Source organism: Grus americana, chromosome 26 (genome assembly GCF_028858705.1).
Source record: "Grus americana isolate bGruAme1 chromosome 26, bGruAme1.mat, whole genome shotgun sequence".
In the NCBI taxonomy this organism is placed as follows: Eukaryota; Metazoa; Chordata; class Aves; order Gruiformes; family Gruidae; genus Grus; species Grus americana.
Genome location: NC_072877.1, coordinates 2,655,184 through 2,681,743, shown reverse-complemented (window position 1 = coordinate 2,681,743; position 26,560 = coordinate 2,655,184). Strand labels below are relative to the sequence as shown.

General features: G+C 66.1%; 3 protein-coding genes across 17 annotated transcripts; all 3 read left to right on the top strand.

The window, feature by feature from the left end:
• Positions 1-539: 539 nt before the first annotated feature.
• Positions 540-5,584, top strand: FGF17 (fibroblast growth factor 17). 2 transcript variants are annotated; one of them, XM_054804606.1, is made up of 4 exons: positions 540-656; positions 2,703-2,847; positions 3,946-4,052; positions 4,408-5,584. In XM_054804606.1, the coding sequence occupies exons 1-4, from the start codon at positions 636-638 to the stop codon at positions 4,702-4,704; spliced, it is 570 nt and encodes a 189-aa protein (XP_054660581.1). In that variant the 5' UTR covers positions 540-635; the 3' UTR covers positions 4,705-5,584. The 2 variants fall into 2 exon arrangements, with proteins under 2 accessions (XP_054660581.1, XP_054660580.1); XM_054804605.1 differs by having other exon boundaries at positions 542-656; positions 2,670-2,847.
• Positions 5,585-7,440: 1,856 nt separating this feature from the next.
• DMTN (dematin actin binding protein) lies at positions 7,441-18,782 on the top strand. Of its 6 annotated transcripts, none has more exons than XM_054804649.1 (16): positions 7,441-7,561; positions 13,721-13,784; positions 14,113-14,170; positions 14,655-14,729; positions 14,884-15,066; positions 15,189-15,233; positions 15,352-15,460; positions 15,628-15,684; positions 15,763-15,915; positions 16,029-16,138; positions 16,226-16,331; positions 16,457-16,521; positions 16,623-16,671; positions 17,095-17,169; positions 17,254-17,334; positions 17,415-18,782. In XM_054804649.1, the coding sequence occupies exons 3-15, from the start codon at positions 14,153-14,155 to the stop codon at positions 17,265-17,267; spliced, it is 1,059 nt and encodes a 352-aa protein (XP_054660624.1). In that variant the 5' UTR covers positions 7,441-7,561; positions 13,721-13,784; positions 14,113-14,152; the 3' UTR covers positions 17,268-17,334; positions 17,415-18,782. The 6 variants fall into 6 exon arrangements, with proteins under 6 accessions (XP_054660624.1, XP_054660627.1, XP_054660628.1 ...); XM_054804652.1 differs by having other exon boundaries at positions 7,445-7,561; positions 14,911-15,066; XM_054804653.1 differs by lacking the exon at positions 7,441-7,561 and adding an exon at positions 9,161-9,250 and having other exon boundaries at positions 14,911-15,066.
• A 133-nt stretch (positions 18,783-18,915) lies between these two features.
• LOC129196706 (actin filament-associated protein 1-like 2) lies at positions 18,916-25,900 on the top strand. Of its 9 annotated transcripts, none has more exons than XM_054804565.1 (17): positions 18,916-19,022; positions 21,847-21,975; positions 22,084-22,158; positions 22,277-22,353; positions 22,608-22,692; positions 22,765-22,982; positions 23,059-23,238; positions 23,454-23,537; positions 23,739-23,832; positions 23,906-24,123; positions 24,213-24,343; positions 24,437-24,557; positions 24,667-24,775; positions 24,939-25,088; positions 25,202-25,362; positions 25,453-25,566; positions 25,668-25,900. In XM_054804565.1, exons 1-17 carry the CDS (start codon positions 19,007-19,009, stop codon positions 25,692-25,694), a joined length of 1,989 nt encoding a protein of 662 aa, XP_054660540.1. In that variant the 5' UTR covers positions 18,916-19,006; the 3' UTR covers positions 25,695-25,900. The 9 variants fall into 9 exon arrangements, 8 of the variants coding, with proteins under 8 accessions (XP_054660540.1, XP_054660539.1, XP_054660538.1 ...); XM_054804564.1 differs by having other exon boundaries at positions 22,259-22,353; positions 24,673-24,775; XM_054804563.1 differs by having other exon boundaries at positions 22,259-22,353; positions 24,670-24,775.
• The last annotated feature ends 660 nt before the right edge of the window (positions 25,901-26,560 follow it).

Here is a 26,560-nt window from a genome sequence, read left to right as displayed (position 1 = left end):
CCGGAGGGAGATGCAAAGTGGGGACTAGCCCAAGGACGGGAGGCTGATGGGGTGGGGACGCAGGGGACAGGATGGATCTGGATGCCCCCAAGGCGTAGGACGTGCAGCCCCCAGGGCCGGAGGAGGAGGAGAGGACCCGACCCCGGCTGCCTCCCCCATGCTCCGTCGTCGCCGCTGCTGCTCCGAAGACGTTGGCATCGCACGTGGGCTCGCCGGCGCGGCGGCAGCCTGGGTTGCACCCGGTTTTTCCCTCGCCCGCCCCAAACGCAGGGATCACCCGAGGAAGGAGGGGACAGGCTGCTCCTTGGCTTTCCCTGCCCCGGCGGGGATGTGCCGGCGGTGAGGGAGGGCAGGTTTGCAGAGAGCCCGTGGCAGTGCCTTCGTTTCATGCCGGTGTCTGGGGGTCTTCGGCGAGCGCCATGCAGCCCATCAGCCTGCAGAACCTCTCCATGTAAGCCCTGCGCCGGGTGTTGCAATTCTTTGCAACCCGGGTTTATCAGTAGTTTATTCTTAGTGTCGTTCGACGCAGCTATTCCTTGTGGGGAGGGGAAGGAGAAAACAACTAACCCCGGACAAAACACCCTGTTTCTCTCCCTTTCTCTTTTGTCTCCCGCTGCAGATGTTTCCAGCTCCTCATGTTCTCCTGTCAGACCCAGGTACGTGGATACGTTTTACTAACCCCACGGCACGTCCGGCTGCGCCGCAGAGCCTGGCTGGGCGAAGGCGCCCGCTCTGCCATCCGCCGAGCGAAGCGTTTGCTTCGGGGATCTCCTTTGCTCTGGCAGGGAGCGATCCCGGTGGCCGAGGGGGCCGGTGCGTGCCCACCCCAAGTGGTACCCGGCTCCGGGCGGGGGAAGGATGCTACAAAGGCGCCCGTGGGGTCGTGTCCCCACCGCAGCCGGCTGTGCCCGTCAGCACCGGCCTCGGGGGCTGCACCGGGTGGGGAGGCACGTCCTGCCCGGACCCCTCGGGTTTGCCGTCGCAAGGTCAGCGGGGAAGCCCTCCCAGGGCAGGCGATACATTTCTTGCAGCCTTGCTCGGGGAGGGACGTGCCAAGTCCATCAGCCTTGAGCTTTCGGGGCCGGACTCTGCCCTCGCTCGCGCTGAGGGCGGCTGCCGAGGGGGTTAACGGGGCAGAGCAGGTTCTGGTCCTCTCGCCAGCGGGGCGGTGTGAGGTTCGACACCCCCCTCCCCTCTTCCCCCACCCTCTTAGGCTGCACCGTCCCTTTTTGTGCGCTTTAGAAAGGCAGCGGCTATTAAAATGCACTGTTCCATATCAGCACCCTCTGCTCCAGAGCCCGAACAAAACCCCCATAGCTGCTGGCCCCAGCAGCCTTAATACATGCTTGGGACCTTTTTTCTTCTTTTTTTTCCTTTTTTTTTTCCCTCTTCTTTTTTTTCCCCAAGGTAAATGCTTTTATTTCTTTGAAAATGAGAAGGGAAGGGAACTGCCTTTGATGGAGAGGGGCCACCCCTGCCCCCCCAGCCCACCTCCTCGGCCAGCCCCAAAGGCTTTAAAGTGGAGCCTGGCAGGAAATGAGTCCCCAGGCGCACACAAAGGTGGTGGGGTGCAGGGGGGGGGCAGGCAGTGCCCCCCACCATCCTGCTGCTCCCCCCCCCACCACCACAAGAGCGGGCAGGGCCGGGTCCCCTCGTGCCCGGATTCACACCCAGCGAGGAGATGCCGCATCCCGGGGGATGCAGGGCGGCAGGTCCCGTGCACCCGGGTGATGCTGCGCACCCCAGACGGGGCAGCCAGACCCCAAACACTCCCTGGGGTGTCCCCGTGGGGTGAGGTCCCCCCTGCCCACAGCCCTTTCGGAGCTGGTTTTTGGGTCAGCTCAGCCAGGGCCGGTGTCCCTTGGGTGCTGTCCTGAGCCCCGGCTTCCCACTTGTGCCAGGATTAAACCAAATCTTCTCTTCAGATGCGTGTTGAGAGGCGCTGGCTGGAGTCCGGTGCGGGGACGGGGGCTGACCACCAGCACTAATCCCCCCCCCCCGGCTCCCCTGCAGTAATTAGCTGCTGTTTACCGTACAATGACCCTCGTGGGTTTGTGTTGCCCCGTTAGCATAAGTCGTGGTGATTTTTTTTTTTGGGTCCGTGAGGGTTTTTCTTCCTCCCACCCTAGGGCCAGTGCGTGCTCGGGGCGGGCTGGGAGGGGAGGGCTCTGCTCCTGGGACACCCAGCCCGGCTTTAGGTGGGGGACCCGGTGGGTGTTTCTCAAGCTCAGCCCTTGCACCCCAGCCTGTCCTCAGTACCTGCCTGGGTGCAGAGGGTGCTGCTGAGAATCCGTCTGGCCCCAGGGCACGGCCGGGAGCAGCAGCTCGACCCTGCTCCCAAGGGACCGTGCCTGGAGGAGAGCGTTCTTCCCTGCGAGCCCCCGCATGCACGGGATGCAAAGCAACATCTCTGCCTCTCCCTGCCCGCTGTGCCGGTCACTCTCGGGTCCAAAGCATCTGCTCGGTGCCTTCGTCGCTGCCCAAAGGGGACCAGCTCAGCTGGCGATGGCTGGGAGCTCTCCTTTGCCTGCAGACGGGGGTGGCGGGTGGATCTCCGTGTCCCCCCGGGGCCAGCCCCAGCCCTCCTGCCCCGCCGGGCTCCCCGCTCCATCCCCTTGCCGTCGGCTGTCCAAAACAAATTGATTTTATTTTTCCCTTTGTAAACAAAGGGGGAGAATCAACCGTCTCCTAATTTTAACCAGTACGTGAGGGACCAGGGTGCCATGACCGACCAGCTGAGCCGACGGCAGATCAGGGAGTACCAGCTCTACAGCCGGACCAGTGGCAAGCACGTCCAGGTGAACGGCAAAAGGATCACCGCCACCGCTGAGGACGGCAACAAGTTTGGTAAGGGGTCGGCGGCTCCCCGGAGCGGTTTATCTGCAGCCTGGGACAAAGGTGCCCAGGGAAAGGCTGGAAAAGGCTGGGAAAAGTCTCTTCCCAGAGGAGTTTTGCAGGGAGAACGGGGGTAAGGGGAGGTTTTAAATGCCCTAGTTGGCTGGTTTTATACCCAAAAATCCCCTAAATAAATAACTCCCGTGAGAGCACGGCTCCCAACCAGCCAGCCCTGACCTCAAAACTTCCAAAATCAGGCATGTCTCTGACAGCATGCAGCAGTTATAAGCCCTCTATTTAGGGCTTTCGCTTTCTAATCTCTTCCCAGTGCGAGACAGGCAACTTTTCCTGGAGGAGAACCACCTGATCCTGGCATCAGCCTCTTAAATATCCTCACGTGGTGGGCAGCGCGGGCAGCCCACCCGGGGCAGAGCCCACCCCAGCCACATCACCTTTGCCAGGGAATCCCAGCCCTGATGCCACGCTGATGGGCGTCACAGCCCCGCAAAGGCCAGGCTGGCATCCCCAGCATCTAAAAGCTTCAGGAAAGGTTTTTCAAAGCCAGTTGATTCACCACCTTTCCAGGTTTTTCCCTGAATTCTCTCTGCCGGCTCAGACGTGGGCTGTCGGGAGCTCGGGACCCGCCGGGGTCATTGGTTTCGGTGTCGGCTCCCAACCTTTGCAGCCACCGCTGTGCTGTAGAGACACAATGAGGACGAGGATAATTAACCCGCCGGGTGCTGGACTCGCTCTAGCCCTGCAGAACCCATTGAATTGCCGACAATGCGGATGTGCCGGGGCGGGGGGGAGGAAGGGGCCGTTGCTCTCCCCGTCGCTTTCATCAAACGCCCGGTTTGACTCTGCTGGGTTTTAACAAAGGCCCTTTAGCATCATGGCTGGGGAGCATCCCCCGGCGAGGGCTGCCCTGCCCCGGCTGCGGGGGCTCGCCATCCTCCTGGTCCCACCAGTGATGGGCAGGAAGGGATGTTGGGGCAGGGGGGAGGCGAGATGGAGGTACGGAGGAGGGGAAGGGGGTGGTTTGGGTGCTGGTAGCTCGGGAGGGTGCCGCAGCCCCGGTGGGACACTTCCCCCTTGTTCCCCAACTCGCAGCCAAGCTCATCGTGGAGACGGACACCTTCGGGAGCCGCGTCCGCATCAAGGGGGCTGAGAGCGAGAAGTACATCTGCATGAGCAAGCAGGGCAAGCTCATCGGGAAAGTGAGTCCTGGCCACCCCCCCCCCGCCGTGCTCACCCTCCGCGTGTCCCTGGGATGCTCGGCCAGGCTGGTCCCCGTGTCCCCATTCTCAGGGGCTGTGTTGGTGCAGCGGGAAGCCCTCCCTGCCCCCCCCAAAGCTGCCAGCCCCCCTTCTCCTCCGTCAGCACCGTGTTGCTCAGCCTGGCTCCTGCATGGTGAAGCCCCCGGGGAGATGGTCCTTGCGCACCGGGGTCGGTGTCGCGGTGAACGTGGCGGGGATGGGGTGGGCAGGGGGGTGGCAGCACCTCGTGGGTCCCATGCCCAAGCCCCCAGCCCCATCCCTGCGGGCGCTAAGTGCCCCTCTCCTCCTCCCGCAGCCCAACGGCAAGAGCAAGGACTGCATCTTCACGGAGATCGTGCTGGAGAACAACTACACGGCTTTCCAAAACGCCCGCTACGAGGGCTGGTACATGGCCTTCACCCGCAAGGGCCGGCCCCGCAAAGCCTCCCGCAGCCGGCAGAACCAGCGGGAAGCCCACTTCATCAAGCGCCTGTACCGCGGGCAGCTGCCCTTCCCCAACAAAGCCGAGCGGCAGAAGCAGTTCGAGTTCGTCGGCTCGTCCTCTCCCACCCGCCGCACCCGCCGCACCCGCGCCCCTCGCCCACGCACGTAACGCCCGGCAGCCCCCGGACTCACACCCCCACCCCCCCCCCCCCCCCGGCCGGGCCCTGCTCTCCTCATCCTCATGGCCTTCAGCCTCGCCAGACTCTGCCCCTTCTCCTGGCACCCCCCAGCACTGTTTCTTCCCCACTTCTTTTGTAAAGATGCTCTATTTTTATACTCCTCTTGGGCACCGCGAGTAGGTTGGGGAGCGCACGCTTCGGGCACGGTCACCGGTGTCTAGCTCCACGCTGGGGTGCCTTCATCCCTGGAGCATCCCCTGGTACCCACGTTCACCACCCAGTACCTTTGCCCGCTCCCTTTGGCAACCCCTCAGAGACTTGTCCCCGTGCCACCGAGGGCTGGGACCCCCAGCCACGTTCCCGTCCCTGCAGCCATCCCTCTCAGTGCACGGGAGGGATGGGACTGGCCGTGAGCTGCAGGATGTCCCCACCGGAGCGGGATGGAGAGCCCATCCCTGAGCCCGTGGGATGCCGTGCCCGTCCCTGTGAGGGATGGCTGGTCGGTTTGTCCGTCTGTCTGTCCGTGCAGCTCCGGAGGGAGGCAGGGGTTGCCTGGGCGCGCAGACCCCGTGGCCAGCACTTGTATCCCCGCAGCTGTGGGGTCTCTGTTATTTATTGGAGGGGAAGGTCTGTGCCCTCTCCCAGTGGCACCGGGGTGCGGGGACACGTGTGGGTGCCCACCAGGCTCCACTGGCCAAAGAGAAACCGCCTTTAGGTTATCGTTATTGTTTTTGATTGATTGGGTTTTTGTGTGTTTTTACAAGCTCTGCTGTTTCCTTTATGAGTCAGTTTTAGGCCTAAACAGTTAGACTTTGGAGTTTATTTGTGTAAAGGAGGAAACCCCGAGGCAAATAAAAGCGAGTGTCTAGACGGATGGGGCCTGGGGGAGTTTTCATTCCCGTGCTGAGGCTTTGTGTCTGCTGGAATGGGGGGCACAGGGTGTCCTCACCCACCTAGGGTGCTAGCACCCGATGCTTGGGGAGAGATGCTGCATGGCAGGAGGATGAAGGTGGCCACCATAGGGGACTCCCCGTGTCCCCATCTCCATCTGTGCCCCCGCCCCCCGGGGTCTGTGTCCTGGGGATGTCTGCTGCATCCTGGTGAACAGGGCATCGTCCTCAGCGTGGTACCCAGCGCCACGGTACCCAGCGTTGTACCCACTGGTACCCCCACAGGGCATCGCCCTCAGCGTGGTACCCAGCGCCGTGGTACCCAGTGTCATACCCGCTGCTCCCCCCACCCGGGGCCACCAGTTCACCCACCCCACAGCGGCTGCCGGTCGGGGTGTCCCCCCCCCCAGCCCTGAGCTCGGTGCCCCCAGCCCGTGCCGTCCCACCCTCCCCATAATTGCTTTCCCCTCTGACAATGCCCTGGGAGGTGGCAGCCAGACCACGGGGAGGATGTAATCCCTTAACCGGAGCTCACCCAGCCCCTACAAAGCCCCACCAGCATAATGCAGGGGGGGAGGCACGGCTGGGGGGGGCAGCGGGGAGAAAATTATAACAGTTTGAGTTAAATGAAGCTTTAAAGCAGAAGAGAAATGCAACACCCAGCAATTACAGCCGAACAATGCGCCCGGCGCTGCCTGCCCAGGTGTGGCGGGCAGGAATTAGCTGAGCGGCCGGGGTAATTTTTTTTTTTCCCCTCCCGTTTCCTTCGGCCCCACAACCCTGGCTCCTTGTTTCCGCAGGAATTCGAGACATTCTTGAAAGGAGAGGGCTTTGAGAAAGGGGCCGACTGGGTCCGGACCCTCCCTACCCCCGCCACCCCCTCCCCAATTTAGCCAAAGCTTCAAAGGTAGAGGAGTTCCCTTTGTGTAATCTCCGCTTTAATTTTTTCCCCATCCCTTTCCCCCCCTCCCCTTCTCTTCTCCTTCCCAAGCCCTTCCTCTCTTTTCTTTCAGGGTTTTCCCCTTCCTCCCCTCTCTTTCTTCTCGACCTCCCGGGATAGAAAGGGCTCGGAAGGGTGAGTCCTTTTTAATTATGGCGGGGGAAGAAAAAAAAAAAAAAAAAACCCTCACACTGCTTCTTTCTTGTTTTTTGAGGTGAGACTTGGGGCGGGGGGCGGAGGTGGGGACAGGAATGTCCTCTGTGCAGAAAGTGCACTGGAGGGTGTCTCGCCCCGCCGCAGCGTGCCCAGCCTTTCCCAAGGCTTTGCTCTCCCATGGCCTTGGGATGCTCGTGGGGCCGGGGATGCTTGAGGTGGGGGGCTTAGGATGCTGGGGGGGCTGTGCAGCCAGCAAGGGCAGCTCCCCAGAGCCATGACCCCAGAGAAACCACCTTGCTGCAGAGGTGATGGGTGCCAGCCCCCCACCCAGCTGCCCTCCCCAGCCCCGTGGTTCTCGTACCCCACAGGGTCCCAGTCCTCACAGAGGGCTCCCATGACCTGGACTGGGGGCATCACGGGGGTGGCAGGGGCTGGTGTCCCCTGGGACGTGGGTTGTATTCAGGCCAGCCCTTGTAGGGCTGCTGTCACCGGGCTCCTCCAGGGACATGCCACCTGCAAACCCAGCAGCCCTGCGGTGGGGCAGCGGGGGCAATTTTGGGTCGGGCAGCTGCCTCGCAGAGGGGCGCAGGGGCTGCCTTCCCCCCCGGAGCTGTGGGAAGACTCCTCGCCCCTGTCCCACAGGGCGGCGAGGCCAAAGGATGCTCCTGCACATCCTCCATCGCTCGGTGAGGCTGAAGGAGTCTCCTGCACATCCTCCATCACTCGGCTCCAGCCGGTTGCGGCGGGAGGCGGTCGCTGTAGCAACGTGCCGTGCGGCGCAGGGGAGGGGATGCTCGGCGCAGGCATGGCTCCCGGCGGACAGACAGACCTGCCTGCGGCGGGCCATGGGCTCCCTTGAAGGTAGGGCCCTGCTACCCTCTGCCCCCACACCCCATCCCCCCAGGAGCCCCACAGGCAGGGGGCTGGCAGCTGCCTGTCTTGGGCCTGGCTTTGAAGGGCATCACCGGCATGAGGGGTGACCCCATGGGGCCGGCGGGAACGTGGGGGGCTCTGGTGAGCGCGTTTGGGCATGGCTTTTGGTGGGTGCACGCGAGGGTGCAAGAGCTGGTGCGTGGTGTCCGGCTGGTGCAGGATACGTGCGTTTCCAAACTCCTCCCTCCCTTGGGCACCCCCGGGTGCTGGGCAGGCGGCGCGGGGGGCTGAGCCCATGGTGGGTGCCACAGCCGGTTCAGACGCCTCAGCGGCCCCGGGCGCAGGTGGCAGCTGCTGAGCAGCCGCTGCGGTCGTCTTCATGCTTGAGAAACTGGGTTAGCATGGGGGAGGCAGCCGCAGCCTCGATTATTCGTGGCCACAGCCCCGGGGGGGCTGGTGAAGACCCTCCAGCGTGGGGGCATAGCAGCATCCCAGGGCTGAGGCTGTGATGCTCTTGGTCCAACAAGCCATGCTGGCCTGGGTACCAAAGGGCACGGAGCGTGCATCCCTGGGCGTGCTGCCCTGGTTGTGCATCCCCCTGGTTGTGCATCCCCCCAGACGTGCATCCCCCTGGTTGTGCATCCCCAAATGTGCATCCCCCCGGACGTGCATCCAGGGGGCCCAGTGGCCCTTGCTTGAGCGAGGAGGGAAACTGAGGCAGCAAACAGCATCGACAGTAGCGCCAGGGAGAGGACCAAGAAACAGAGCTGCTGTCGCAGGCAGCTCTCTCCCACACAGAGCCGGGAATAGATGCCGGCTCCCGGTGCTGCCACGCCAACGCAGCGCTGCCACCCACGGTGGGGGGGGGTCCGGCTGTGGCACCGGTCCCACGCCGGCCGCCTGGGTGCTCGGCCAGACCCCTGGGCCGAGGGGCTCCGGGGGGGACGGGGGCGGCTGCAGCCGCCCTGCCCTGCCCCAGCCCAGCCCCGGGCGCCCGGCCAGCCCCACCACCGAGCCCGAGGGCTGGACCACGGCCCCGGGACCTGGGGGGCTTGGGATGCGGGGGGGCAGCGGCTCTCCCCGCTGCCGGGCTCTGGGCTCTCCCTGGCAGCGCCCAGGGGCAGGGCAGCGTCTCTAGAGGTCAGGGCTTGATTTTTAGCAGATGCTCAGCACCTCCCAAGCCCTCGCTGAGCTCTGCCGGCCCCGCAGATGGAAATTCCTGCTGCGTTTCCCCTCCCAGGGCAGCGAAGGGTGGGTGCCGCCCTCGGAGCACCCCCAAAACCAGGCTGGGGGGGCGGGCCGGGGGTGCAATCCTCCTCCACCACCCACCGTGCCGCAGCCCAGCCCACCTGCCGTGGGGTGCTCAGCCCCCCTGCTCAGCCCTGCGGGGCTTGGAGATGCCAAAACTCCAGCCGGGGGGGGGTGTGGGGGGGTGTGGGTGTGTGGCGGGGGGAGGGGATGCTCTCCCCAGCTGCGTCCCCTGTTTGCAGCGGGGGCTGGAGGAGGGGGTGCTGGGGACCCCCGACACCGGCGGGGCAGGCTGGGTTTATTTCTGTTTTCCTCCCTCTTTGTGCCGGGGAAGCGGTGGGAGCGAGCAGCGGCAGGAGCGAATACTGCTTCGTCATGATGCCGGCTAATTCTCCTCTTGTTCGGAAAGAGACCGAGCCAGCAGCAGAGGTGGGGAGAGGCGAGCGGCACCCACCCACCCACGCACGCATCCACCCACGCACCCACCCGCCCACGCACGCCCTACCCGGCGCCCAGCATCGGTTTATCGGCGCGGCGGGCGGCACCCCCGCGGTGCTGGGGCCGGGAGATAGGGTTCGTACCCCCCCCACCCCCCCACCCCCCTCCCGGCTCTCACCCACTCGCATGCACACCGCAGCGTGTCGGCCGTGGCTTGGCCGCAGCCAGGGCAGCCGGCCCGGTAGCCCGTGGGGTAATTCGGTAGCCGGGCGAGCAGAGGAGGCCGAGGGAGTCCGTGTTCCCCCACCCACCCACCCTGCTCCCCACGGCTGGAGGCATGCGGTGTCCCCGTCCCTAGGTGAGTGGCTGTGGCTCGGTGGGGAGTAGGGGAGGGAGGAGGCCACGGGTGGGGGACCCACGGGGGGGGTGTTGATCGGCGGCACCACCGGCCGCCCTTTGCTTTCCCGGCGCCTTTCTGCCGCCGCCGCTCCCGGGGGGCTGGGGGGGGGGGGGCTGGGGACAGCCCCACATCTTGTCCTCCGTCTTCTCCGGGGGCTGCGGCCGTGCCCCCTCCCCACGCCGCGCACCGCAAAGCCAGCTGCCCGTGCCGGGTGGGGGGGGGTGCGGGGACAGGAAGGGCGGCGACCCGAGGCGGGGACGTGGGGACACGGGCTCCATCGCCAATGGGGGTACACCTCCCGGGGCTCCCACCCGTGTCCCCCCCCCGCGGCAGCACAGTGCTCCCAGCACCCCACAAACAGCCCCCCTCCCCGGGATACCCCCCCCCCCGGCGGGGCTCGGTCGCGGGTGGAGCAGGGACATCCCCCGTCCCCCTTCCTTGGGGACCAAGGTGCCATCGGCCCCTTGGAGCAGCCGGGCCATTCCCAGCCCCACTTGTGGAGTGAGTTTGCAGGGTCTCAGCGCTGTTGCTTGTGGGGGGGCACCCCCATCCCACTCCCCGCGGCGCAGGCTGTGATGGGGTTTGATTGTCCCTGTGTGCAGCGTGGTGGGGCTGTAGCAGGCGGGGTCTTGCCATGGGCTGGGGATTTTGGAGGCCCCCCCCCGCAACTCATCCTGGCCCCATCCAGCCCCGCCAGCAAGGCACTGAGGGGCAAAACTCCCATTGCCCCACTGCCACGGAGCATCAAGGGGCTACTTGTGGGGGGAAAACTGGGGTGCAAAGCCTGGCCCCCCAGCTCTTGGTCATGGATGGAGCCGTCTCTTGGGGGGGAAACACACCGGTTCCTGGCCGTGGGCGTGCGGGGCCGGTGGTCAGGCAGGGCTAAGCCCAGCCTTTCCCGGGAAGACCTGGGCCACCAGCTGCCACCTCGGCCCTGGGGAGCCCCTGGCCGCATCCCACTGCCCAGTGTCCTGCCAGGCAGGTGCCTCGCTGCAGTCGTCCCCTACACAGCACCAGGGTGCCCCGAGGACCCACCACCCCGACATCCCGCGGTGCCATGCCCAGGGCCAGCAGAGCTGGGGGCTGCTCGGGGACTGGGGGCATCGCCAGACCCAGGCCGGGAGCCCCAGAGGGCTGCGGCCTCTGCACACACCCCAGCAGGTCCCTCCCAGCCCCTCCGTGTGCGGGATGAGCAGGCTAATCCCATTTTAATCCCAGATTACGTGCCACGTGAGCCGCTGCCCAAAGCGAGCTGCGGCGTGGCCATCGGAGCAGGGAGCCAGAGATGGACACCCCCCACCCCATCCAGGAGCTTTAGGGCAAGTGCCGTGCATCCCTGCTCTAAACTTGGGGGGCTCGGAGCCTCCTGGCAGGGCTGGGGGCCAGGAGAGCAGCTGGATTGGGCTGGATCCCTTGGATGGGAGTAATGGAGCAGTCTGAGGAGGTGGAAATGCCCCCTTCATCTCCAGCCACTCCTGGATGGGGCAGGCAGATTGCTGCTATACCCTCTCCAGCCAGGGAAACTGAGGCACGGAGCAGCCCCGTGTCCATGGGAGGGGAGCCAGGCAGGGTGTACCGTTCCCAGGGATGGAAAAATCCCAGGGGCCTGGCGCTGGCAGCCGGTGGCTTTTAAAGCCTCCGAGGTGTCCCTCGGCAGGGCCGTGCCGGGCAGGGTGCAACGGCTCGGAAGCGATGGGCTGTCAATAGCCGAAGGGTCGCTCCCCTCCGCAATGCTCCGGCGGGGAGGGAAAGGGCGAGAAGCAGGACAAAGGAGGAACCAGACACCAGTGAGATGTGGGTCGGGGACCCACGTGCTCCCCGCTGGCTTGGCCCCGCCGCGATCGAGTTGCCGATGGGGCCCCCATGTGCGGCGGTGCCTCGGTTTCCCCTGGTGAGGCAGGGAAGATGCTCGGCGCGTCTCCTGTGCTGTGTTTGTTTGGGGTTTGTGGTGAGAGGAGGAGGAGGCCAGGGCTGGGCTGGGCTGGGAAGCACCGGACGCCGTTCCCAGGGCTGGCGGGAACCATCTGTTCGGGGAACTTGTGACCCCGCCGTGTGTCCCCCCCCGCCACCGCTGGTGGGGAGCCAGGGCAGCTGCGGGAGGGGCAGGGTGCTGTCCCCAGCACGACAGCAAAGGCAGGGCAGGCAGAGAGGAGGAGGAGGAGGAGAGGGGAGGAAGGCTGGGGGTCCCTGCCCGCTTCCCTCTGGGTGAGGGGGTTCACGCAGCCTGGCCCCTGACCCGGGTGCCGGGCGCTGATGGCTTTGGCGGCTGTGAAAAGTCAAATCCGGATTTCCTCGGGGTGGGGAGGAGGGAACTGGCCTCTTCCCGCTGCAGTGGCAGCCCTCCCCACGGCCCCCCCCGCGATGTGTTGCTCAGGGGGGGCCAGCACCCCTGCAGCCTGGCAAGCCCCCGCCGGCACGTGGTGTGTCCGTCTGTCCGTCCCTCCCTCCATCGCTCTTCCTCTTCCCGTGCATCCCTGCCCAGCACCTTTCTCTCCCCGCTCCAACGAAGCGCCGTGGGTACCCTCAGCATCGCCCTGGGAGGGGGACACAGCGTTTCCCCCCCCCCTTGTCCTCCTGGCCAGGAAAATCCCAAACATGTGCGGGGCCGGCCTTATCTCTGCAAGCAAAGGATCATGCAGGGAACCTGCCAGCGAGGGCTGCTGGGGAGATTGGAGGTTGCCATGGGGAGAGAGGCTGCTGTCGGGGCGGTGGCTCCCTGCTTGCGCCAGATAAGGTGTCCCTGCGTCCCCGGGCCCGGGGGGGGGCCATGCCTGGGCTGGCTGTGCAGCCCCAGCACCCCTCTCCAGCCCTTCGGCTCTGTCGCGGCATCTCCCTGCACCCCTGGCTCGGGCTTGTTTTTCCTTCCCCGCCAGCATCCGCATCCACCCGTCCCCGCACCCACCCTCCCGCCGGCCTCTGCCGCTTCCTCTGCCTCCTGCTATTTGCTATCTCATCCATCTGCTTGCCGCCGCGTGCCACCACGTCCCCACCGCCTGCCCCCAGCTCGCCTGTGCCCCCAGCGCCGTGGGGTGCGAGCCGGAGGCGGGGGGCTGGCCTGGCTGTGCCGCTGGAAAGTGTGAGCTCATGGGTGTGCGGGGCGGCCGCTGCTTGCCCGGACAATGACGCCTTGTACCATGGTCGGTGTCGATCCAGGGGTGCCCATCCCACCGGCACCGGGTCCTGCAGACCCTTGGGAGGGCTGGGAGGTGCTGGGCATGGGTGTGAGTGGGTTGGTGTCCCCCCCTCCAGTGCCAAAGCTGGGGGTTATTTTATGGCAGGGTGGTCTCAAAGGAGGGACGATGTCTGCCTGGAGCAGCTCAAACCCGGAGCTGCTGGCAGAGCCTCCTCGTCCTGGCTCGACCCTCGGAGAAGCGAGCCGAGGGCGGTTCCTCGTGCCGGGCTGGCTGCCGGCAGCTGGAGGATGCTCTGGGCTTTGTCAGATCTGGTCCTTCTCCATCTCTGCAGCCCGCGGGGATGGGCTCTGCACTCATGCTGGGAGCCGTGGGGCTGGGGGGCAGGGGGGCTGGGGGTCCCCAGAGGTGGTGGCATCTCCCCAGCCCTCTGCACAGGCTGCTGGGGGGGGGGCGGGCTTCAAGGCTGGAGCGCTCTGCGCTGCTGTCGCTGTTGTTGCCTGGATTGCACGAGGTTTTCCTGATGCCCTCCCCTCTGAAAGGAGAAGTTTTGAGGAGAATGGGGAATTTTCCCCTTTGTGCGCAGCATTGTGGGTTTAAAGCGCAGCGAGGGCTCAGGCCCCGGGGGCTGCGGGGCAGGGGCTGAGCACAGCACGCCTGTCCCACTGCTGCTGGAGCCTTCTCGAGTCCGCTCGCTGCCGCTGGACAAAGGGCTTCATTACCTCTGCTCCGCTTGCCAGCGCTCGTCAGCAGCCGCCGCCGCACCACCGGGCAGCGGGGCCGGCAGCCGGCACAGGCAGGGGTGACACGCAGCAGGGCAGGGCGCTGCGGGCACCGGGGGGGGTTTGCAGGGACGGTGGGAGGACAAGGTTAAGCTTCGCACCGTTGTCATCCTACAAGCCGCTGTCACCTCTCTCGTCTCCGTTGCAGAGGCAGCACCCGAGCCCCAGCCCGGCGTTAGCGCCCAGAGGGATGCGGAGCCACAGAGGCAGCGGTGAGTGGGGGTCCAGCATGCCCCAGCACCTCTCCCCTGCCCCGGGGCAGACCCGGAGCCGTTCAGCCACCCTGGGGACCGTGGCATCCCCTGGCAATCCTGCCCTGCTGCCAGTGCATGAATATTTGGCAGTGGGGCTGTGCCAGCCTTGTGCCACGTGAGGGTCCGGTGCACGGGGGGCAGCCGGGCTCAGCCCCGTGCAGGGGGGTGGTGGGGAGCCGGGGTCTGCCCAGACCCGCTGCTCTTGGGCACCTCGCCCAGGTACCAACCCTGGGGTGTTCTGTGCCCACCCTGGCAGTGCCCCGAACCCCCTGCTCTCCCCATGCAGGACCCTGTGACTGACACAGCCCCCTCCAGCCCGCAGCTGAATGGAAAGACTGCAGAAGGTAAGGGGCGGCCGTGGGCAGGGTGCTGGGGGTTGGCAGGGTGCTGGGGACATGCAGGCAATGGGGACCCCTGCACCTAGGGAAGGCAGACAGGAGCTGGTGGCCAAGGGCAGGGGCTGGTGGCCAAGGACATCGGCAGAGTCACCCTGGGATGCTGCTAGCAGAGCCCTGCCTTCCTCCTCCTCCTCCCAGCCCAGCCTGGCAGCACCATCTAGCGGCAACGTGTCCCGGCCAAGCCACTGTCACCTCCCGGGTGTCCCCTGCCCTGAACCACAACGCTGGAGCAAAGGAGACCCCGGCCCCCATCCAGAAATGCCCCATCCCCAAGGACGTTTTGCCCCGGTGCACTGAGGTCCATGGGGCACAGGGGTGGCCTCGGGCCCCCCCTGCCATGCCCCGGGGGCCTGTCCATGGCCCTGAGCCCCTTCCTGGGCAAGCTGCGCTGAGGGGGGGGGTTTGCTAAAATCTCCCCCTTTCCTTCCAGCAACCGCTGACCTCCCCTGGGAGCGTCTGTTCTTCCCGCGGGTCCAGCGTCCCTGGATCGCCCTCCAGCATCGTGGTAAGAGGTTGCTCGCATCTCCCCGCCGCATCCCTCCATCCGTGGGGACGGAGTGTGCTTCCCCAAACCCTCTTCATCACCCTGGAGGGGCTGCAGAGGATGCCAGCCCCGAGGAAGTCTTCCCTGTTCCCCAATGCTCCTTTTCTGCACCCAGAAAGAAGGTGCTTTTCCTTCCTTTCAGGCCAAAATGGACAATGAGGTTCTTGGCTACAAGGACCTGGCTGCCATCCCCAAGGACAAAGCGATCCTGGACATCGAGCGCCCCGACTTAATGATCTACGAACCCCACTTCACCTACTCGCTCATGGAGCACGTGGAGCTGCCCCGGAGCCGAGAGGTGAGGGTCTCCCGGGGCCACCTGTGTTTTGGGGGGGCCTGTGGGGGGAAGCCCCCCAGACAGAAGGTTCCTTGAGGGGAGACGTGGGGCTGCTGGAATAAATTGCTTCTTGCCTTCTGCAGCGCTCCCTGTCTCCCAAATCCATCTCTCCTCCTCCATCTCCGGAGGTGAGTACTGACACCGCTTGCCTCAGCTCCAGGATGCACATGGGGGTCTGAGGAGGTGTGGGGGGGGTGATGCTGAATTGCTGGGGTCTCGCTGCTCACCGGCCCCGCTGGCCCACAGGTCATCCGGGAGTGGCTGGAGAGCCGGACCCCCAGCAGCGCCCCACAGCCCACCTCTCGCCAGGGCGGCAGCTCGGCCCGCAGCAGCGTGCAGCACTTCCACCGCCCCGGTACGCTCCCCCAGCACCGTCACTGCCCACCCCCCCGCCCTGGCTCTGCCTGACCCCAAGCCCCAGCACAGACCCACCATGGGGGTCCGGGCAGGGGGTCCAGGCAAGCACCTTTCCAGAGCTGTGAGCTCCCCGTTCCCGTCCCCCAACCCCCTTTTTCCTTGCAGAGACCGACACGACGGAGCTCAACATATACAAGAAGCCTCCGATCTACAGGCAGAAAGGTGAGCGGGGGTCTCTGGGTGTCTGTTCCACGGGACAGGGCACCCCGGGGTGCTGCCTCACCCCCCTGTGCCCCACAGAGCACCATCCCGGCGCCCACCATGGGAAGCATCTCATAGAGGACTTGATCATCGAATCCTCCAAGTTCCCAGCGGCGCAGCCCCCAGACCCCAACCAGCCCGCCAAGATTGAGACCGACTACTGGCCGTGCCCCCCGTCCCTGGCCGTCGTGGGTAGGTGGGGAACAGGGGCAGGCGAGGGGGTGGGCTGCACTAGGGGGTTTATTTCCCCCCAGAGACCCTGCGAGGATGCCGGGGATGGATGTAACGTCCCCTCTTTTCCCCAGAGACGGAGTGGAGGAAGCGAATGGCCTCCAAGAGGGGGGAGGAGGAGGAGGAGGACCTGACGGAGGAGATGAAGAACCTGCGGGAGCTCCAGAGGCAGGAGCTGAGCAAGGTGAGGGGCAGAGCGGGTGGGTGGGCGCCTTGCGAGGGGCTGGGGATGTGCTGACGCTGACCCCCACCCCTGTCCCTTTGCCCCCAGGTCACCTCCAACCTTGGGAAGCTGATCCTCAAGGAGGAGATGGAGAAATCTCTCCCCATACGGAGAAAAACCCGTTCGCTGCCGGACCGGACACCCTTCCACACGTGTATGTGGGATGCTCTTCCTGCATCCCGTCCCTTCCCTTCCCCACCCAGTGGCTCGGGCTGCCTGCACCCCTGCCAGCTCCCACAGCCCTGCCTGCACCACTGACCACTTCTCGCTCTCTTGCAGCTCTGCACATGGGGAGCTACAAGAGCTCCTCGCTGCCCGCCTCTGGCAGGAGCACCCTCACCCGGGTGAGTGGGCAGGCAGCTGCCTCCACGCTGCCGGGACCACACGGCCTCGGCTGGGGTCTGGGGGTGGCACCGCTCTGACGCTGTCCCCTGTCCCCTTGCAGCTGCAGTCGGCAGAGTTCAGCTCGGCAGGCAGCGAGAAGGGCAGTCCGGGTGAGCATCAGCGTGGGGACAACCCTGGGGGTGGGGGATGCGGGGGTGTCCCCAGGGATGGGGGATGCCAGGGCAAGCCTGGACTCGGCAGAGGGTGGAAAATCACCTCTGAAGGCCTGTCATCACCTGGGGGAGGATGGTGGGAGGACACAGCGGGGGTCCCCAGGGCTAAGCCCCGCTCCTCTCTGTTTTTCCAGGCCTGCAGGTAAGCGCTCGTCTGGCTGCCGGCACCGGGACCCAGTGAGAGGGTGATGTACGCCGCGGGGGTGGGGGACAGACACCGGGACCACCTCTGTGATGGGTCCTGGAGGCGGGGAGGGTGGGTGTGCCGGTCCCCGGGCTGGAGCCCATCACCTTGGCTTCAGTTTGGGTGGGAGAGGGCATCCCTTTGGGGAGGTGGGGGGGGGTCACAGCTGATGTCAGGCTTTGCCCCCTCAGAACGGCCAGCGCGGGCGCATGGACAGAGGCAATTCCCTGCCCAGCATGCTGGAGCAAAAGGTGAGCGGGGCTGGGGGCTGTGGGGGCTTGGGCAGGGATTGGGGGGGGCTGTGGGTCTTACAGCCTCCCTCCTCCTTTTTGCAGATCTACCCCTATGAAATGCTGATGGTGACGAACCGAGGCCGCGTGAAGCTGCCACCCGGCGTGGACAGGACCAGGCTGGAGGTAGGGGCTGAACCGGGGTCTGGGGGGGCACGGAGGTGGGGACCCGGCACCCCATCACCCTCCCTCTCCCCCCCCACCAGCGGCACCTCTCCCCCGAGGATTTCCTGCGGGTCTTCGAGATGCCCCCCGAGGAGTTCAGCAAGCTGGCCCTCTGGAAGCGCAACGAGCTGAAGAAGAAAGCCTTCCTCTTCTGAGCCCGCCTCGGCCCCGAGCTCAGTCCGTGTCACGCCGTGTAACCGCTTTAGGGCTCTCAGCCGGTTTTTACTAGGATCCCCCCTTCCCGTCTCCCCCAGCCCCCCGACTCTGCCCCCCATCTCACTCCTCTTGCAGGAAAAGGGCTCAGGGGGCTCGAACCTGCCTCTGCCCCCCGGCTCGCAGTGGGGTGATGGGGCTGGGGGCAGACCCTGCCCTGGAGCAGGCACGGTTCAGCTGGGAGGGGAGGTGTGGGGGCGTCTCTGTGCTTTGTGCCCCCCCCCCCCCCTCCTGGGCACGCTGGCAGGGGCAGTGCCTGGCTCTGCTTTCGGCCGGCCAGGAGCGTGCCGGCTGCGGCGCGTGGGCAGCGGGTCAGCTTCCCTCCTCCCCGGGGTCGGCTGCCTTCGGCCCCCGCACCCAGGCTGTCCCTCTGCCCCCCGCGCCTTCACCCCGAGACTTGGGAAGAGCCTGGGGGCCGACTCACTGCCAGACCGATGTGCTCCCCGCAAAGCCAGGCCGGCATCCCACCTTGTCCCCCTCCGGCCCCCCTTTTAACATCCCGGTCCCTCCTGTGCCTGCAGCGAGGACCGCAAGGACACGTACACTGCCAAAATCTGCCCGGCATCGGGCTGGCGGAGGGCAGGGCTGGGATGCCGGCGAGGTGAGCAGAGGTGGCAGAATGGGGGGGTCCCCGTGGGACCCTGGGGTGGCTCCTGCTGCATTTCTAACTGCAGCCGCACCTGCGGCGGGGTGATGCAGCGGGGCGATGAACTGGGGCGATGCAGGCAGGCAGAAAGGAGCAGGGCACGGCTCGACACGCACCGTGGCCGCTGGGATCTGGGCAGCGCTGCCTGGCCCCCCGCGGCCGTGCAGGCAGGGCTCGGCACCGGGCAGCACCTTCCCTTCTCACTCCTCTCCCATCCCCTCTTGGGCACATGTTTTGGGCAGGACCCCTCTGCCCCTGCACCCCCGGCCCCCCACGCTCCTCGGTTTCTGTTTCCAGCCACTCTCCAGCCGCTAGACCTCGTTGGGATGTAAAGAATGTAATTTATCGGGAAATCACTGGCCCATACTTGCCTTTCACTGCTACTCTACAAACGACATATCTATAAATATATATATAAATATGGGTTGTTTTCTGACTGGACTACAGTGATTCACTTTCTCTGTTTTGTTAGAGTTTATTTTATTTGCTGGTGTCGGAGAAGCCGCGTGAGAGTGATTTTTTGCTTACAATTAAAGGTGAAATGGCTTTATCCGGCCCGGCTCCGCTGCTTTGCTTTTCCCCGCCCGCCCCCGGTCCCGGGTCCCTGCAGATGGCGATGGTGCTCCGAGGAGGATGCGGAGCCCTTCCCCGCCTCCCCCCCGCCCCGGCCGGGTTGTGCTGGGGACCCGCAGGGCGTGTGCGAGCCGGGCCGAGCCGAGCCGGGCCAGCGCTGTACCGGTCCCGGTCCCGGCGCGATGTGAGCTCGCCCGCACCATGGCCCGGCAGAGAGGTACGGGGGGGGTGGGGGTGCAAAGGGGTGCGGGGGGTGGGGTGGGTGTGCAAGCTTGCAAAGGGGTGAAAGAGAAGGCAGAGGGTGTGCGTGAGGCTGCGTGGGGTGGAGCAGGGCGTGGGGGGTGCCCACGCGGGGTGTGAGCGTGCCAAAAAGGGGGTGTGGAAGGGAAAGGGGGGGGGGTGCACGGGAAGGAGGAGAGCGCACAAAGGGGGAGAGTTGGGATGGGTGCTGGGGAGGGAAGGGGTGCAAGGGACAAGGCGTGGGTGTCAGGGCTTGGGGTGTCAGAGCAGCAACGGGGGTCTGGGTGCCCCCGAACACAGTGGGCTGCACTGGGGTGCCGGTGCATGGTGCCGTGGCAGGACATGAGATGCCAGGGCTTCTGCCAGCACCCTCCCTGGGGCAATTTGGGGGCGCAGTGGCTGTGGGGGGAGTGCCTCCGCCCTCGAGCTGTGGCCTGGAGCCTCCCCGCAGTGATGGGTCACGCTGCGGCCAGGAGCAGCTCCAGGCTCGGGGCGGCCTCCAGCCTCCTCCTCTGAGTCATCCCACGCTGGGCGAGAGCTGCCCCGCACGCCAGAGTGGGGCCCTGGGGTGCCCCGGAGCTGCTGCTCCCCCCTGCAGCCGTGCTGGGGAGCAGGGCTGAACCCAGGGCACCTCTCGCCCCTCATTGCACAGAGAAAAATGCACGTGGCTGCAGGGCAGAGGTACCAGCCCCGAATCTCTCAGGTGCTGGCATCACCCAGGGATCACGCGCTCCCATGGCATCCCTTGGGCAGCCCTCTCCTTCCTCCTCCGAGGATGAGGATGCCATCGGGCTGGGCCACGTCCTGCGGGAGCAGGGCGCTTTGCTAGGAGATGGCTGTATGTTTGGGGGGCGTTTTCCTCCCGCCCTGGAGACAGAGGCAGCTGTTTTTCATCTCAGCTGCCTTCCCTTGGCCCCAGCAGCAGGCAGCTGGCACGGCTTCATGGGTGAGGGCAGCCCCTGCCTGCTCGGCACCGGGCTGCGGGCACGGCCGGGCGCCGTGGGGCACAGCTCCCCTGCCCCACTGAAGGCACTGGGGCCGGCCGGGGGGAGCGCAGGGGGAGGATGCAGGGAGGGCTGAGGGGGTGAGTGGACAGAGATGTCATTGCCCAGGAATTCGGCCTGGGCGGAGGAGAGGAGAAAGGGAGGGAGAGGAAGAGCCAGGCACACCGGGCACAGGGGACAGCACTCGTGCCCCCACGCTCGAGTTCTGCCCGCAGGTCCCTTCGACCAGCCCCTGCTCCAGCCTCCCCCCACCAGTCCCCTGGGGAGTTGGTCCCCCCCTTCCCTTCCCCAGTTTCCAGGGAAATCCAGATGTTTGGGCCCAGCTCCGGCATTGCTCAGCCTCACTGCCCTGCCAGATGTTTCCTCTCCCCCCAGACAGGGGTGTGTGCTCCCCGAATGGGGACACCAAGGAGGGGGACGGTGCTCCCAGCCATGCCGGCACTTCTGCAGGGGGTTCCCCCATGTCCCCTGTAACACATGTGGGACCGGTGGGCTCCTTCCCCCACCTGCTCTCACCTCCCCGAGGGACTGCCGCTGTCTTTGGGGGTGCATTGCATCCCAGCCAGCCCGGAGTGATGCGGGATGCAGGGATGTGGCAGGGCACGGGGGATGCCGGGGTCGCCTGGGGCATTGCGGGGACTCACTTGGGGCAGCATCCCAGCTGGCCGTGGCTTCGCTGGGGTTGTCCCTATTCCAGTTGGGAAAGGGCCGGGGGACAGTGAGGAGGGAGGCTGGGATCTGAGTGGGGCAGCATGGGGGGAGCCAGCACCGGGCCAGGCTGGCAGTGGGTTTCGACAGCGGGTCTGCAACTTTTTATCCCAGCTGGGAGCAGGGAGCAGAGCCCAGAGCAGCCGGAGCACAGCGATGCAAACCATTTCCAGATGCATGCAGGAAGGAGCTGGGGGGAGGTGGGCAGTGACCCGGGGCGGGGGGGAGCAGAGGGCATCTGCCCGCTCCTGCGGTGGCAGCCGGAGGTGCCCAGGGCAAGGGGGCTCTGCGGGAGTGGGGCCAGGGGCCAGGCTGGCGGTGTGCATGGTCCTGCTCTGCCAAGGGCTCCTCCAGCGCAGGATATGCCTGCACCGACCCAGAGCCACCACTGTTCGGGGCTGGAGGGACCCTCTCCCCATGCCCGGAACCCTGCAGGTCTCCCCCGCCCCGGGGGGGGCACAGGGCGGAGGCAGTGCTGTCCTGTCCCGCTGCGCAGGGTGTGGGACTCCCGTCTTCTCCGGCCGGGGCGAGGAGGCACAAAGCAGCTCCTTGTCCCGCTCCATTCCTCCTTCCTGGCACGGCAGGGTTGGGGTCCCCAGCTGGCGCTGAGCCCTGACCCCGCTCCCTGCCCTCGGAACGGGCAGCGGGTGAATGCTCAGCATTTTCGGCATGCCCAGAGCAGCCTTCATCAGCTGCTCCCATATGCCATGCCGCCTCCTCCTCCGCAGCACGGAGAAGCAGCACGTTGGGCTGCCCTGTGCGGCCCCCAGCCATGGCTCCCCTCACCCAGCCAGGAACAAACCCGCTCTGTGAGCGCACACAGAGGAGCCTTCAGCAGCATGGGTCCCCGTCCCCCCTCCTCATCCTCCCCCAGCACCCCGGGCCCATCAATAGCAGGATTGTGCGGAGCCAGGGCAGGTGCCGGGAGCGGGGGCACGGTCGGCGGCACAGGGCACGTAACCCGCACGTCTGTTTGCTCGGCATGGGAGAGCCCCTGCCAGCCCTGCCCGGTGCAGTGGGCAGGGGATGGGCATCCCTGCCTGCACCCTCCTCTGGCAGGGTGTGATGGCACGTCCCTGTCCCCTGCAGACCTGGACAAGCTGCTGTCGGACCTGCGGTCCTTCCTGCTCATCCTGGACCAGGAAAGCCTCAGTGCCGCGGCTCGGGCCAAGAAGAAATCGGTGGCCGATCTCCTCTCCCGGCTGCAGAGCCCCCCGTGTGAGCGTGGGTCTGTGGGTGGGGGGACGGGGCGGCCCCCGATGAGCACCCAGTGGGCAGCGGGGAGGGAGCTGTGAGCGGGGCAGTGACCGGGCGCTCCCCCCGCAGCAGAGGATGCAGAGTACATGATCATGCGCTGCCTTTCGCCTTCCCCGGGGACCCCGCAGGGCCGGGCCGGCCCGGGTGAGTCGCACGCTCCGACCTGCACCCCATCTCCGCCGGCGGCTCATCGTGCGTGGCCGGGGATGCCTGGCTCCTCACTGACCCGGCACACCGCTGCCAGTCCTGCTTTTTCCCCCAGGAACCAGGACAGTGGATGCAACAGGAGGGAGAGCCTGTGACTGCCGCCCGGCCAGCACCCCGAGTCTGCACGGAGGGGTAAGGGCGGGCAGTGGAGGGGTAGGGGGCTGCGGATGTGCGGGGGGGCTCGGGCAGCAGCACCGTGCTGGGACGGGGGTGGGAGACGGGCACCCGGTGGCCACTGCAACGTCGCTCGTGTAGGGGTCCAGCCATGCCGGGAAGGTTCCTGTGCTGCCTGCCAGCTCCGGGCAGAGCCCCCCAGCCGTCCCTCGGGGACCCTGCGAGGTTCAGCCCGGGGGGCAGCACCTTCGGAGCACCCATTCTCTCCCCAGAGCAAGGTGCCGGGCGTCTCACCATCCCCACCAGCCGACGACTCCTATGAAGATACCGAACCCCTCGGCCCCGGCAGAGGCTCCGGTGAGCACCCCACTGCACCCCCTCCCCGGCACCCGTGTGCGCCTAGCACCCTGATGCCTTCCCGGCTCTCAGGCGGTGCCGACACCGACAGCAGCCACTACGAGTCGTATGGGGAGGATGAGGATGGCACGATGGACCGTGCCCACTACCTGCAGCAGCCGCTGGCCACCGGCCCCGATGCCGAGCCCCCCGGCCGCCCCGAGGCGCAGCTCTGCGGCTTCCTCTGGAGGAAGCGCTGGCTGGGGCAGTGGGCAAAGCAGCTCTTCATCGTCCGGGAGCACGTGCTGCTGGTGAGCGGCCGGAGGAGGATGGATGGAGGGTGGGAGCGGGTCCCCGAGCTCTGCCAACCCTACCGTGCCTCCGCAGTGCTTCAGGTGTGCTGCTGACCCGCAGCCGCTGCTGGAGCTGGACCTGCGGGGCTGCTGCGTCGCCTACAAAGCCAAGCGTGGCAAGAAGATGCCGCACGCCTTGAAGGTGACAGGGACGGCGGGCGAGGTGCTGGTCATCGGCTTCCAGAGCCGGCAGCAGGCTGAGGACTGGAGGAAGGTTTGGAGGTGTTGCAGCCTGGCAGAGCTCTGCGTGGGCAGGAGGGAGGGGTGGGTAGGGAGAAACGGGAGCACAGCCCTGCTGGGGTGCTCCAGAGGTGGCTGGGGACAAACCGATCTGTCCCCAGCTGCTCTCCCATCCTGGGAGTCCCTGGAGCCCTGTTAGATGGGGGAGCGGGAGCGCGGGGCTGCAGCGCTCCCCTGCTCCCTCGGCAGGTGATCGAAGAGGTCAGCAGCGATGCCCCGAGTGGGCTGGCAGCCATCAGCGTCCCAGCATCGCCCTCCTCAAGGCTCAGCAGGGTGAGCCATTTGTGTGTGTCCCCTAGGAAACCCAGGCACGGGAAAGGGGCTGCTGGGGGTGTTGGGAGTACACCCCAATTCCCTGTCCCGCTGCCCCCCTTGGGTGATGCTGGGGAGGGTTGCATTGCCATGGGGTGGGGGTCAGGGTGTAGGGGGCTTAAAACCTGCAGGGGATGGGGTTGTCTGGATCTCCATTCTCAGGCTGCAGGGTCCCAGCTCGGCAGGGAGGAGGAGGAGGATTGCTCCCAGCGGAGCCCTGCCCGCAGCCCCCAGCCCGGAGAGGATGCTAAAGGAGGTGCGGTACACGGGGACTGGGTGAGGGGGTGTCCCTGCATCCCATGCCACTGCTGATGGGCACGCACCCGCAGGTTTCCTGGCGGTGCGGCTGCGCGGGCGATGGCAGCGGCTGTGGTGCGCGGTGCGGCAGGGAGCCCTGCGCATGTTCCCCGAGCCGGGTGGCACCCAGCGCCCCGTCTGTGCCCTGCGACTGGAGGGCTGTGAGGTCTCTCCGGGGGCAGCTGCCGGGTCCCCCCAGCGCCTCCGCATCCGCATCGCCCAGCGCGGCCGGGAGCTCGCCCTGCTGCAGGTGAACAACCGCCACAGCACCCATGCCCCCCCGCCCAGTCCTTCCCCAGGGGGGGGACCGCTGAGCCCAAACCCTCTGCCCCACGCCAGACCCGTTCGGACGAGGAGAGGGAAGCCTGGCTGAAGACCCTGCGGGCCAGGGGAGGAGGGGAGCCGGCGAGTGACAGCCCCCACACCGAGACCCCCAAGCCAGGCAATGCCAGCAGCAGCCCTGCTGCGGGGTAAGGAGACACTGGCTGGGGCACGGCCAGCCCCTGCCATCCCACTCCGGTGCGGGGCCACGGGCACTCATGGGCCCCCCCTCCTGCTTGCAGTGGGCTGCTGCTGCGCCGTGTCCCGACCCCCAATGCTTACATGGACGACCCCTTCGGGCAGCTCCCGCCAGCCGAGGTCCCCAAGCACCTCTACTCCAACGTGGAGCGGCTGCAGCAGCTGGTAACCTCTGCTGATGTACCTTGGCTCCCCCAGTGTGAGCCCCAGGGTGAAGGGGACGGGCTCCCACCACCCACTTGCCCGTGGGCTTCTCCCGGGCTTCCTTTCGCAGCAGCAGAGCTTGGACCGAGCAGTGCAAGGGCAACGCAAGAGACCCCTGTCTGCTCTGCCCACCGGTGCCTGCAGCCATACAACCGGCAGCGCCCTGCCCTCGCAGGCAGGTGAGCAGGGGCTGGATGCTCCATCCAGGGGAGCAGCGGGGTTCCCCCGTGCACCCCAGCCCCACGTGCTGGGGTGGAGTCTGCGGTGCCCACAAACACGGTGTTGTGCCGTGACTCCTCTGCTCTTCCTCCCCAACATCCCTCCTCTGCCCTTCTTCCTCAGCGTCATCATCAGCTCTCCGGGTAAGGGCTGCCAGCCCGCAGCGGGCGAAGGTGAGTCCTGAGCTCCAGAGCAGGGATCTCTCCCGGTCTCAGCGCACCCTGACGCTTCCCGAGAGGAAAGGAGCTCGGGATGGACTGGATATCCTCATCGGTAGGACCACAGAGGGGCTCTGCCCCTGTGCCGGGGGGTGCCTGGCCCTTGCCGGAGCAGCCGGCGGGGTGGAGGGGTGCCTGGGCTTGGCAGTGCCCCTGATGTCCTTGCAGGGAAGAGAGCCTTTCCCAAGCTGGAGGAGAAGGTGGGGCAGCTGGAGAGGGCCTGCCGCATGAAGGGCAGGCTGAAAGCCGGCTCTGAGATGAATCTGCTGGCCATCGGCAAGTCGCTGAAGGGCCACATCGCTGCCACCGCCAGCTCGGCTGGCTCCGAGGTGGGGGGGCACCGGGGAGGGCATGGACTGCAGGGAGGGTGAAGGGTTCGGGAGGGCAGGCATCGCCCTCTCTCCGCTCCGGTTTCCCAGCAGGGCTCGTTCCTCACACCGCTGTTGAAGCGCACCGCGTCAGCGAGGAGCGCCCTGAAGCCATCTCCCTCCCCGGTCATCGTGGAGAGGGGAAAAGTGCTGCAGAAGAGAAAGGTACCGTCCGGGAGCTGCGCGGGGTGGGCAGTCAGTGAGCCGGGTACCACACGTGGCGCTGGGACGCGGGGGTTTGACCACCCATCTCGCTCGCTCTCCAGGAGTGGGAGATGAAGTCTGCGATGTGACCAGCGCTGCACTGGCCCCGGGGCAGCACCCACCCCGCAGACGTACCTGCCGGACCAGGCATCTCTCGCAGAACGTAGGGCTGCACGTGGATCGTGCAGGACCAGCCTGGTATCTGTTTTTTTAACCATCAGTATCAACGCTACAACTACGCACATCTATTTTTTTTATATATGTGTGTGTGTATATATATATACTTATAAACTCTCTGTCTGTGGGTTTCTAGTTTTTCTGGCGCAAGGGCTGAAGGGCAGCGAGCTCTTCGCAGGCTCACTGCCTTCTCACCCATCCCAGCAGGTTTTGAGGCACAGATTTCCCAGTTGCCACCTCATGAGCCACTGGCTCTGTCCCCAGTGTGGGTCTGGTCGAAACGGTGCACCAGCAGCACCCCAGCCTCCCCCCCCCCGCCCCCGGGGAACACCCACTTGCAAGGGTGGGTGCAGATGCACCCTGGACTGAGCAACTGGGGGGGACATGCAGAGCGGTGGGGGCTGCTTGGGGCACCTAATTGCAGCTTTCCCGGAGTCGGCGGGACCTGGGCTGGGCCCTGGGCTGCTTTCCAGCTGCAGTGTTCGTCATGGCTTGGTTTTTATTGCAGAAACTTTTTTTTTTTTTTTTAAGGATTAAAAAACAAAACCATAAAATTTGGCTTCTACCAGGTTGTGCCATGGGAAGCGGTGAGCTGGGGGGGGGCTGTCCCTGTCCTGGTGTGCACGGGGGGGGGGGGGGTGTCCCCATCCCAGTGTGAGGTGTGGATGGGGGGGGCTATCCCCGACTCGGTGCACGGGGTGGGGGGGGGTGTCCCCATCCCGGTGCCTGGTGTGTACGGGGGTCCACCCCTCAGGGCTGCCCCCCCTCGGAGCAGTTT

Bases quoted from the DNA above. Each gene is read 5' to 3' on its own strand.
- FGF17 (XM_054804605.1), top strand. From the start codon at position 636: ATGTTCTCCTGTCAGACCCAG. The intron at 657-2,669 runs GTACGTGGATAC...TTGTAAACAAAG, and splicing joins TGTTCTCCTGTCAGACCCAG to GGGGAGAATCAACCGTCTCC. The intron at 2,848-3,945 runs GTAAGGGGTCGG...CCCAACTCGCAG, and splicing joins TGAGGACGGCAACAAGTTTG to CCAAGCTCATCGTGGAGACG.
- LOC129196706 (XM_054804561.1), top strand. The intron at 24,558-24,666 runs GTAACCTCTGCT...TTCCTTTCGCAG, and splicing joins TGGAGCGGCTGCAGCAGCTG to CAGCAGAGCTTGGACCGAGC. The intron at 25,567-25,667 runs GTACCGTCCGGG...CTCGCTCTCCAG, and splicing joins AAGTGCTGCAGAAGAGAAAG to GAGTGGGAGATGAAGTCTGC.
- DMTN (XM_054804648.1), top strand. The intron at 14,730-14,910 runs GTAAGAGGTTGC...CCTTCCTTTCAG, and splicing joins GATCGCCCTCCAGCATCGTG to GCCAAAATGGACAATGAGGT. The intron at 16,672-16,868 runs GTGAGCATCAGC...CTGTTTTTCCAG, and splicing joins CAGCGAGAAGGGCAGTCCGG to GCCTGCAGGTAAGCGCTCGT.